The following is a 12,617-nucleotide window of genomic DNA, read 5'->3' on the forward strand; positions in this document are numbered from 1 at the left end:
AATGCAAACAAAGAGATGAAGAAGTTACACGCCTCAAGTAGAACTTGTGAATCAAAGAAAATTTTTGCCCTTGCCCTTTTACGCTTCACTTTTCTTTTACAGGTGCTTTAAAGTGAGATCTTAAAACCCTAATGTTGAAAGCAGTTACGTACTATGATGAGATCTACACTAAAGGTTACTAAGAGTTAATAACTATATACAGTCAGAGTTGATTGTGCAGTAAAAAGGGGCATGCTCCCAGATCAAATGTAAAGAATAAGAAGAAATGTGTAGTGTACAGGATTAGTCTTGAGAAAATGCAAACATCTGTAGAAAAATGCATCTCAGATGCTTTGACTTGCACACTTTATGAGGTATAGGCTTAGGAGAGCCTTAATGCTGACAGGCTGCCGTAATTCTGCTTTCTGACAGAAGCCCAGTTTGTGTTTTATCCCACTTCCTCTTTTTACTGAATAAGAATGTATAGATGTTTCTTGAGATGGAGCCGTGTGCAAATGGTCACCCAAGCTGCAAACCTTGGGTCTGCAATGCATCCAAGCAGTGGTAGATTAATCAACTATTACAGCAGCTGGTAGGCTCAGATTGTCCTCTGTGGACTGCCCAGTAGAGGAATGGGTTGATGCTTGCTGGAATGTGCGTTTCTTCTTGCTTTCTGTGTGGCATGATGTATGGGAAATCACAGCTTGAACCACTGATTAATTAACTGAGGCAAGTGTTGGGTCAGCTGTGGGAGCACAGGTGAGAGTAATCTAGCTGTGCTCCCGGAAGGGGTGGACTTCGACTCCACACCCTCTGAGATCTCATTTAAGGGCTGACCACCACTGAGGCAGCATCTCTTGGAGATCGCTCCCCAGTGGAGACTGCCTCAGCTATCCGGTCCAGGCATCGACATTGGTGAGTTTTCTTTACTAATAACCTTTGACTATTTATCACCATCTTGGTCAACATCTTTATATTAGCCACCTTTAAACCATCCTCTGCTACCACCTTTACACATGATGAAGTAGTGTTGTTGGTTTTTTTGCCTTCAAGATTTTGTTTGTGTTTAGTTGTGTCTTTTCAGAAGGGTCCTATCCTTCTATATTCACTTAAGGGTGTCTTCTGTCATGCTGTTTGTGTCAGCTTTGAAATTACAAGAGAGCAGTCTATAGCTACAGGGTTTAGAATAAGAAGCTGCAGGGTCAGCTTGCATCGCTGATGAGCAAATTAAGGCATAAGGGTCTTCTGGTATCCATCATTCTAGGTAACGTTGAGAGGTTTTAGCAGCAAGTCTGATAAGACTTTATAGGTAAATTTGGGGGTATTTTTGCAGGGATTGTTAATGTACATATATACACTTTAAAGAACTATTTAAATGTTTAATTGAAAAATGTTGAATTGAGGTGTCATTTAAGATTTCCATGCTCCTGCTGTGTGGGGAATTAAGAGAGAAAACAGAAGAACCTTTACCACTAAAATAAGCCATCAGGGTGTTGGTCAACTATGTGATTCCTGTCTTTTACAAGCTGTCTACAGGAGGGTATCTTACAGGCGAGCCACAGAGGATGTAGTAATAGCTTCTTGAAAATGTACTTCAGATATTTACTAGAAATCTTATTAAAAATCTTATTAAAAAGATAATGCAAATAATTGTTGAAGCTATTTTTGTGGCATTAGATTAACGCTGGTTTGATATCTCATAGGAACACCTTTGTTTTTTAAATAAGCACACTGCCTTAGGTGTCAGTAAATGATTTGTAAATGCTACTGTATTTGTTTTGCTTTGTATTAGATGCGTTTTAACCAATTGTGTTTATTTACAAGTGTACATTTTACTGTATTGCTTGCTTTCCGAAAGTGATGAGACTTATGACGTTTAAATGCATTCACATCATTCTGGTTTATCTTTGCGTTGAAATCTGGAGTAAATGAACACCAAAAATGAGGGATTGCATTTGGATTTAAGTAGCAAAGTTGCGTGTATTTGCTGAGGTTATTTCATGCTGTTCCCATATTCATCTCTGAGACTGTTTTTCACCAAGAATTATACTGAGAGTCTACAGGTTTCTCTATGTTTCTGAGAGAAGGCGGCATAGGAAGGCTTGTGGAATGATGGTGTCCTTCAGTAGACTATAGGAAGCATTAACTTAATTGAAGTATTTGGTTCATCTGAAGAATTAAAGTTGAGGCTGGAGACTTGAATTCCAGTTGAATCACTTAGAGAGCTATCTTCTTTTTTCCTATGTGACAAGTTTTTTTTGCTTGTCACCTGGCTAACAAACAAAAGTGCCTATAATTCAACGCTGGCCATTAGGTTTAAAGTTCATGTACTTTATTTCTCATTGTGTTGTATGGGGAGCATTTTAGTCAAGATGGCATGTAAGATTACTCTTTCACTATTCAGGGAGAAAGAGGGGAGGCAGGCAAGGGGTTGTTGTTTGTGTTTGTTGTTGTTGGGTTTGTTTGTTTGTTGTTTGTTTTAGCATAGCGCCTACAGTTTCAGGTGGTGGGCCATAGGCTTTATCGCCCATTTCTAAACCCTATTTGAGTTTTCTAAAGCTCAGGTTTGGATGTTGAGTCTCATTCTTTTGTTGTACACTACCCAGAATCTGGATCTGTTCAGATTTGGTGGGGCTCCTAGTGTTTTCTTTTCGACTTTGTAGTCTTTCTTGCTTCTAAGGGCTCAGAATTGTACACAGTACTCCAGCTGCAGCTCTCTGAATGCCGAATAAAGGAGAAGAGTCACTTCCCTTGATCTGCTTGCTATTCTCTATCTAATTCAGCCCAGTATGCTGTTAGCTTTTGGTGCTACAAGTGACTTGCTGATGAATTGTATTCAGTTTGTTGTCTACCAGGAGTTCCAAGCTCTGCCCTAAAGCTGCTTGACAATCATTTGGCCCTCAGCCTGCAGTGTTGCATGGAATAGTTTTGCTCTAGGTGCGAGCTTTGCGTTTGTCCCTGTAATAGGTAAATACAATCCTTATTGACGTGGCTAGACTAATGAATGTGAGCCCCTTGTTTTCCCATCCTGTCAGATCCGGTTTCTGTTTAGATTTATAATGTCTAAGGTCTCGCTGGAATGGACGAGTGAACTTCTTTTCTCTTTTAAGTTCTAAAAATTTATCACTTCAATATTTTTTTTTTTTTTTTTTTTTTTTTTTCCCTTAGATGTTAGCTGGAATCTTTTTACGAAGGCATTATCTCTCAGAATGCCTTGTAGTTTGTAGACAAGTAATAGAAAATTCAGAATATGAATTTGTCTCCAACTTTTCTCCGTGAAGTTATTCAGGAGGGCACCACTTGGTTTTCTTTTTCTTTATAAGTAGGGTGTCAAGAATTTCAGGCTTCCTAAACTAAAATGTGAAACCAGGTAGCTGCTTAATACGCAAATGCATATTTTGGTAATAACCCTTTAAAAGAGTAGTAAGCAGACGGACAGGAAAAAAAAGTAAGCTTTAAAGCTTATGACCTAAGGGGGAGGGGGGGAAGCTAGCAGTGTGGGTGTAGTAGATTTTTGTGACAAATCTTTGCACTTTCAAAGACTCACAGTAAACTATATGAACAGATACAGTATTTTGTATGCCCCTTTGTTAATCAAAATCTTCATCTTTTAGAAAAAAAAATAATATTCTTGTTATGGAAGTAACTTTTCTGTTTACAATATGTGTATGTGTGTATACTGCAGTTGTACTTAACTATGTGCTGTCTCGTGATCAAAGATATAATAAAGTTAATTCCTTCTGAGATGTAAAGGGGACTGTCCCTGCTAATTGGAACCTGTAATAAAATCTGCTTAATGTAGATTAAAAGGTTCTGTGTTCAGGGGGGATGACCTTTGAGTGTCTCTTGAAATTCCAGATAACATAAAGTTGGAAACCTAAGGCTTTGGTGAGAACAACCTTAATTGTGAAGCCTAAGACATGAATATTAAATTTCCCTATGACATTGTTAATACTCTTTAATGTTGATAGTACCATGTTCATAGTTGTAACAGTTCAATAAGTATTTCACCTCTTCAGAAACTTGAAACAGGTTATGAATTCCTTGCAAAGAATGGCAGAGCAATCTCTCTCCATAATTCGCTTTGGCATTTTGTCTGTAGGACATAAATGCTTCCCTGAGTTGTTAGTGCCAAAGAATCTGAAGTTTCTGGCATCCATTCATCTCTTCTTGGCTTGTGGTCTCAGCCTCAGTATCCTCATTCTGTTGAATGTATATATTTAGAAGTGACACTGAATCCTCTCTCTCAGGTATTCTTAGGATAGTTAAGCACCTTCTGAAGCCTCGCACCTGTTCTTGACCATTCTACAGGGGAAAGATGGGTTTGTTCTGCTTGTGATTGTTAATCGCAAAGACATTTATCCATCAAGACAAGCAGAAGTCAGAATTAAAATTGTTAGAACTTTATATAAATATCCGTACTTAAAACTTTATATAAATATCCATACTTAAATATGAATGTGTTTCTTTTGGAGGAGGAACCCACACAGGGGCTAAGAATGCTTGTCATCTCCTGGCTACTTAACAACATTGATGTTTTCTTTAGTTTTTTTTTTTCCTTTTCCTGTTACTTGAACTTAAATTGAGGTAACTTTAATAATGAGATTAGTTGCTCATCACTTATCTCTGATGAGACAATGCCTTATTTTTACATGTTCAGTGTACCTGAACTTTCGTTATTTCTGGTCATTGTTGTCACAGCATCCACATACAGATCTTGTGCGCTGTCCAACACTGGTTGACTCTATCCCGTGTATGTCCCTTCTTCCCAAAGTGGAGTGATGCCACCTTGCCTGTTGAGTGAGAAGGTAGTTGAGAAATGTGCTCTCCTTTCTCATATCCCACCCAGAAGTGTTCTTCCCAAATGCAGAACACAGTCGGAGTGTGACCACTCCAGTGGATTAATTTGGATTTGCTAGAGCCCAGAAGGGAAGAGGCTGAAGGAAAGGCTTGTGCTAAGGTCCAATAACCAGAAAAGCATAAAAAGTAGCTGAGCCCACAACGAACTTGACAGAACTTCCAGCCAAGTGGTCCAGGAGCAGACAGTTCATAATGATGAGATGAAGGACAGTTACACCTGCTGTCCACAGGTTATTAGGTTTACCTTGATCACTTTTTCCAAGAAGTTAATGCAGCATTGTTGACACTTGGAGGAATTGTATTACTTCTTTGTACTGGTATTGTGAAAGATTCAAGTAGGAGACCACATTTGTTTCTAAGTACATCTGAAATGTGAAGATCATCTTTGATTGTGAAACTTCTTTGATGAAAAAATGTGTTGCAGGCATCCAGCTATGGAAAAATTAATTGGAAAAAATGTTAATTCTTCAGTATTTTAGTTCTGCTCAGCACGGTCTCAGAACTATTAGGATTTTTGTAGCTTTATGGTTAATTTGAGAACTGATCTTTTGTTTAGTGTTTGAGTTCTCAATTCAAAAATAAAGGGAACTAGATTTTTTTTTTATAAGAAAAATATGAATCACATAGTTTGTCTAAGAAATTTAATTGTAGAAGCAGCTGTTACTGTCTGAGAGAAGGCAAAACTTAAGAAGTGATCGGTTAAGGTGAACAATTTCTTTGGCAAAGGTGTAGTGTTTCTTCACTGAATTATCGAGAATGGACATTATGTAATTTGTCTTAATCATGGTTTGTCACATATTTAACAAGCATAGTAATTAATATCTTCTTTCAATTGCAGTTCATTGCCATGAAAAGGAGGATATGATAGTTTGCCCTATGAAACAGACTTATATGTGAAATCTGACAGGTAGGTGTTTCAGTGTGCTCAGTGAGTAAGCAGAACAGCATAAAACAGAACAATGTTAGTATCCGTTACTTCATTCTTAAATATTTGTTAGCTTCCTAGTGATTCAGTTGTACAGCTGAGTTGTTATTAAAGTATATATGTGTTTTGTAGTTATATTTGTAAAAGAGTACATAATGGGCTCCCTGCTAGCTTTGCTTTGCATGGAGGAAAAAAAAAATAGATGATTATTAAAAAGTTTACATGATTATGAAGAAAACTATCTAATCAACCGCTTTCATCTGTTGGCACTGTGGTCTTGAGTACTCGTTATTTATCTGCCGCTTTGTGCTTTTCTTGGCAGGGGGTGAAGGGAGTTGGGTAACTATTACAAGATACTTTTGTTTCAGTATCAAACTGTCTTACTATGTTTTCACATGCCTTTTGCAGTTGATTACATTGTGTGCAAACACTTGCCTTTCCAACTGAGGTACACATTTAAAATCTGTTTGATTTTGGCTACAAACTTACAGAGTTTGTTGTCCAGGTGCTCCTCCCATGCTGGATATTTAGATTCATAGTGCAGTCAGAAAGCAGTTCTTGCTTATAGAGTATTAAAATTTCCCGTGGATGTTGATGTACTGATAACTTGTTGCAATATTTGTAACGTGCTTTCTACTGTTGTTTTGGTACAGGTAGCACGACGACCTGTGGAATATGAGTGATGACAAACCCTTTTTATGCACTGCCCCTGGATGTGGCCAGGTAATGGTCTGACTCAAAGTTATTAATGACAGTTGAATAAAAGTAAATCAGTGAAACATATTTCCAGGGACTGAAGAAAAATGACTTAATTGATAGAAAGTACCCATGTTTTCCAGTTCTGCTGAAAAGCAGGTGGCAGCAAGAATTTCTGGCATTTAAATTGTCAGTTTGTTCAGAAAAATAATAGCCATATAATGAAGACAGTTTCCTTTCTTAGGCCTGTCTTATTTGTTTCTGTAAAGAAGTGTACACGTGTTTATATACACACCCAATAAATGTGTAGGTAACCTACATTTTTCAGTATATTTCAACATTAATGAGGAGCTCACTGTGAAACTTGCAGGATTTCTGTGTGTAATAAGTGTTTTAAATTTCACGGTTTTTTGACTTCTCAGTGGTTTAAAACTGATTAATCTTCCCATCAATGGTGACTGCAAAAATTTAATAGAATAATATTTATTTATGCTTTTTTTTTTTTAAATAAAGGCAAGTGTTAGCATTATGCATGCTACAAAATGCTATAATACTTCTAATACATTGTATTAGAAGTATTATTAGTTAATACTTCTAATACATTGTATTAGAAGTATTATTAGTAGATGTAGCACTAAATGAACAGAAAACAACAACAAAAAATAGTTAATGAACACTTTAGTGTTTTAATAGATAAAATGTTTTTTATTTAGCAACATGAAAATGAGTCAGTTTACATTATGTGCTGCATGAGGTTGACTTTCCTGCTGCCTTTTGTATAGAACCAATTTCTTAAACCAGCTGCATTTTTTTTCCTCTATATTGATGTGTGGGTCCCAGGTGTTCACAAAAGTAAGAGTTATAGTATTTCATTCATTTCATATTTCATTATTCATATTTCAAGTGTAGAAACATGTTTTGGGAAGACTTTTCTTAGATTATGTCAAATGAATTACTAACTTTACTCACAGTCAAAGCAGCATAGCAAGTTCCAAGTTAAAGGAAAAATAATCTATTGTACAGCATGTAGTTTGTCTGCTTGCTGCTTCCTTCATGTAGTGTACCCTAAATTGTGGAAGAGTGTGCAAAATACTGCTGGGATACTTCTGAAAACTTGGGAGCTTTTAAAATTGTGATAAGTTTTGATAATTCATAGCCATTCAAGTGGTTTGATGATATAGCATTACTTCCCATTCCATCTGCCTTGCGTTAATTAGTAAACTGTCAGGGGCAGGAGTTACGTTTTATTTTGTTATTTTGCTGTTAAATACAGTAAGTCTATGTTTGTGATTAGAGATCAATTCTCATAACTGTGATTACACCAAACAGTGCAGGTATCACATTGTGGTAATCAATTACTAAACACTGCCAAGATCCGTTAACATAGCGAATGGCTGTTTGCTGATGGTTGATGGAGTCTGTGGCACTCTGAAATGTTATCATGGCCTTTTGATGACTGCAGGTACTTACACTGCCATTTTGCTGATACTGCTGCTATTTGGTTACTGTGAACATTATTTGAGTTTTACCATATTTTTGCTGGTTTTGTTGACCAACAAGGAAGATACTCCAAAGAGTTGTCTTTTAATTTGGTAACAGCTGTTCTACATGTTATGGAAGTGACTTTCTGTGGAACTGTATTTAGTGTGTTTGTATTCAAAATGGTGTTTCTTACATCTTTCTGCCACAGCGTTTTACCAATGAGGATCATTTGGCTGTCCACAAACATAAACATGAGATGACACTGAAATTTGGTCCGGCTCGTAATGATAGTGTCATTGTGGCTGGTTAGTATATAATTTTTTATAACTAGTTTGTTCATATTTTATGGTGGTATGTGCATTCATTTTGGTCTGTTTTCTGTACTTAATCAGTAGATGTGCATTATGAAACTGAAATATTTTCTTCATTGTAGTTGTCTGTGAAGTGTTTTGTGAATGTTTTCCTGTACTATTAACTCTCTGTTATCAGGTGTGTGAGAATGAAACTATGAGGACATTCTGTCTCTTTGCAATTATGTTCCAGCGCATGAACTGTAGTCATAACTGCTAGGTTATGTTAGTGAAGATGCATGTAATAACGCTAATGATATTTCAGTTGAAGTTGCTGTGTGTCAAATTACCTGGTAATAGTAGTGAAATAGAGGAATTTACATAGTAAATTTACAGAAAGACTTTTGAAACTATTTCAGGCAGTAGTAATCAAGGTGCCAGAAGTCTTAAAACTGCAGCTCAATTGTACAGGCATTACGGGAGGCAATTAAGTATTTTGTCCAATATCATATGTCCTATTATTGCATTTCGCTCACTTGGTATTGATTCCTTTCATTTTCATAATATAAGAAAGAAACTGTGAGCTATGAATGCACATCTTGCCTTTGAAACTAGAGCCTGCTTGCTCACCAGAGTGATGTGGTGTGCTAGGCTGGCATTTGAGAAATGCTGCATATGGTTGATCGACGTGGACAGAAGAAATCTTTGATCCTTCCAGCACTGTTAGGGGGTTGTGGTCTGCAAAATCAAACTACTTGTCTCCAGCAGGTGGGGTATGCCTTGTGGCTTATTTTCCTGCAAGGCAGAAAGAAGCGTGCTTTCAAGGCAAAGTGTTCTTAACCACATTGATTATTTGTACATCATGAGAAAATCAACACAGATCTTTAAGGTTTTTTTCTTTTAATCAGTCTTCAAAATATGTACCTAATTAACAGTTTACATGAATGCAAGTGCATCTTAAACATATAAAAACAGCCTCACTTTTCATACATTTAGTTTTCTGGACAAAGTGAAGTAATTTTAAAGTGAATTGCTAAATAACTTGAAGTATTAATACATCCGTCAACTGTAAAGCTAGTTAAAATAAATAACCCCATTGGTGTCATCTTTATGTAGGCTAAGTACAGATTTCTTAAATTTATAAGTTTCCCTGGTATCTTCTTGATTTTAAGTTAGAAGAAATCCTTTGTAGCATAAAACCCACTGAGGCTCCTGAATAATTATCTGAATACATTCAGATAGTTTTTACTGTTCTTCAGGTAACCTGTATTATTTTTAGAGAAAGCTATGTATTCATGTAATTACAAATCAATATCTTGATATATTGGTGCTGTCTCCTTTGACTCTGAAAATTATTTACAATGCATCTGTTCTCACATGGTATTTTAAAAGTAAAATCATGTGCTTTGTGTAAACTTGATTTCAGATCAGACACCAACACCAACTCGATTCTTGAAGAACTGTGAAGAAGTGGGCTTATTCAATGAATTAGCAAGTCCTTTTGAAAATGAGTTTAAAAAGGCTTCTGAAGATGACATTAAGAAAGTAAGTGCATACGTGCTTTTGGTCCTGCCGTTCAATTGAGAAGTAAACTTGAATCTATATGTTGTCTTTTAAACTATACCCGTAGTCATTGACCAGCCACCAATGTATAGTCTTCTATGGAGAGAATACAAAGTTAAGATTACTTTTCAGAAGGTTTGTTTACCTGAGTTGGTGTGAGTAGAATGGACACTGGAACACACCCACTATTTACACAGTCTGTTTTGAGCATTTAATGCTCTTTTATGAGGGACTGTCCACAGGTTTAAATGTGCTTTCTCCTATTTCTTCTATAACTTTCTAGTCCTAACTAGTTTAGGGGCCCAAAAGTGTAAACACTTCTCCAAATGAAAATTTTTGTGTCCCCTTTGAATGATTTTTACCATTGGCTGATTATATGCTTTAACTTCCACAGACAGTGATGTTTAAAATTAAATGGACTGTTTTATACATATGTATAAGTTTTTACAGAGTCAGTGTCTGGTTATTCTCTGTGAAGATTTTAGTAGATACTTGTGATTAGGACTCATTCCTGTGCATTCTTGATGAAAACTCACCTTTGCTTTGTGCTCACAGCTGTGCCTAATCTTAGCTGGTGAATGGTAACTTTTCCTAAAATCATTTGCATGATAATACAAATTCTGCTTTTGATTCTGACTTGGTTGTCTGTGAAATTCACCACTTTCTTGGAGGAAGTTACAGTTATCACAGAGTACTGAAAACATTCCAACTACTTTTAAAATTGATGTTCCTTTTCCAAGCTGACAAGAAGAAACGCAATTGTGCCAGATGTCTTTGATAACATTGGATTGCATAGCCTTCAAGTGTAGTGCTGTCCTTCCTCAATTATAACTTTCCTGTGAATCTTGGGAAGGAACTTCATAAAAATTTTTACCTGCAGTGGGAATTCAAACAAAGTCTTAGTGAAAAGCTGTATTTATACAGATGTTGGAAAAAGGAGGCTTGACTGCTAACACATGTGCATCAAGACCTTCCGGATGTCAGCACTTCACTGTTATTATTATAATAAGGCTAATATTTCTCCTTAGTTACTTATATTTTCTTGAGATATTTTAATTTTTGTGTGTGTGTTGGTTTTTTTTTTGTCTACACTGTTACATCTAGATGCCTCTAGATCTGTCTCCTCTTGCAACACCAATTATAAGAAACAAAATTGAAGAACCTTCTGTTGTAGAGACAACTCATCAAGATAGTCCTTTACCTCATCCAGAATCTACTACCAATGATGAAAAGGTCAGGATTCCTTTTTCATTTTGGAATTCACTATCTGAATCTTCTGATGATCTTTGGGTTTCTTGTACACGTTGATACCCATGTTATGTAACTGTTTGAAAGTAAATGACTTCATTAACCACAACTCCTGGATACATACTTAATTTGTTCAATTCTTTAGTTAGCTTTGCTCAGCACAATTTTCTATTTGCCTCACCTTAATTATTCAGTAAAGCTACGAAGGAAGTCAAACTTAGTATTGCTGCTATGTTAAAAAAATTGTTAAAATTGGGCTCTTTATTCTTATTTTATGCATCATCAGGCAGTAATCACAAAAAAGCAAATGAAGTGTAGCTTGAGACTATCCATGTGTACATTTTTGTGTTTATCCTGTGTTTTCTCACCAATTTTTTTGTGCAGCAGCATGGGATGTTCTATAAAAATGTACAGGGGTTGGATGGACGGTCTTTCAAAATTAAGCAGGAAAACTTTGTTTAAAAATCCATGCTCTTTCAGCTACAACAGTATGTTTAAAAGCAGTGATCTGGAGCAATTGCTCATTTAATGTTTACCTGAGGGCTGGGTTTGTGAGTTACTGTCTGTCTCAAGAGAATGTTGTAACTTAATCTGTTTCAGAACTACTGCTCTGCTGGCAGTAGTAGGAAGAAATAGTTTAATAATAAGGTTGATACATAACTTGCAGTGTTTTCATCGTAAGAAATTCTCTTGGAGAGCACAGAATTGAGCAAAGTTAATGAAATGAATTAATTAATGAAGTAGGAATGAAAATAAAAATAATAGGAGCAGAGCTTAGTAAGCAACATGGCTGCTCTGGTCAGTTTTTCTATGTGCATCGTTAGTGGGTAGTCTGCATTTGAGGGACATGGATATCATATTTGCAAAAATGAGTAGACTTCTTTGGGATTACGAGGTAATTCATACTGAAAGGGACCGTAAGACATTTCTATTCCAGCTTCCTGCTCAAAGCAGGGATTAGATCTGAGACTAAGACCAAGAAACTCAGGGCTTTATGCAGTCCAACCTTGAAACTTCCAAGAAGGGAGAATGAACGGTTTCTTTGCTTAATGTGTTCCAATACCAGACTGTCCATGTGAAGGCCATGTTTTTCTTTGTATCCAGTTTACCATTTCCTCTTGCACCACTTCTCTTATCCTCCCAGCAGACGCTGTATGTGACAGAAAGTGTGAGGAGTTTCAGTAGAGAATTGTCTTCAGAAAGCTGTTCTGATTTTTGTAAATTAGCAAAGACGAGTAATAGTATGTTATTGAAGTGATCGTGTAGTCCAAAATAGTAAAACTGGTTTAAAAGAATACACGTAAAGAGCTTCTTTGATCAAGCATATCATAGTCTAAATCTTAAATCTTCTTTATTTCGTAGTTTGGAAAGGTTTGTTTTTGTCTGCAAATAATTATTCTAAGTGCTCAAGTTTTGGCAGGAGAAAATATTAATATCTTATTTTACAGTAGTGGTTCAGTATCATTAGCATCATTACAAGTGCAAATTGTATCTAAATGCCTGGCAGTGCTTATAAACTTATTCATTACGTAATTCAGTGTTGTCACTGTAGCAGTGCTGAAGTGAAAAGCTGC

At 36.3% G+C, this 12,617-nt stretch overlaps 1 protein-coding gene across 4 annotated transcripts in view; it reads left to right on the forward strand.

The window, feature by feature from the left end:
* ATF2 (activating transcription factor 2) overlaps positions 1-12,617 on the forward strand; it is a 40,314-nt gene that overhangs the window by 4,050 nt on the left and 23,647 nt on the right. For all 4 annotated transcript variants that reach the window (XM_015868428.2, XM_015868431.1, XM_015868430.2 and 1 more), the window contains 5 exons: positions 5,678-5,746; positions 6,418-6,487; positions 8,151-8,247; positions 9,659-9,777; positions 10,900-11,028. In XM_015868428.2, the coding sequence (XP_015723914.1) occupies positions 6,440-6,487; positions 8,151-8,247; positions 9,659-9,777; positions 10,900-11,028 (393 nt within the window). In that variant the 5' untranslated portion in view covers positions 5,678-5,746; positions 6,418-6,439. The remainder of the gene's footprint in view (positions 1-5,677; positions 5,747-6,417; positions 6,488-8,150; positions 8,248-9,658; positions 9,778-10,899; positions 11,029-12,617) is intronic.

The sequence above is a fragment of the Coturnix japonica genome, chromosome 7 (assembly GCF_001577835.2).
Source record: "Coturnix japonica isolate 7356 chromosome 7, Coturnix japonica 2.1, whole genome shotgun sequence".
Classification (NCBI taxonomy): domain Eukaryota; kingdom Metazoa; phylum Chordata; class Aves; order Galliformes; family Phasianidae; genus Coturnix; species Coturnix japonica.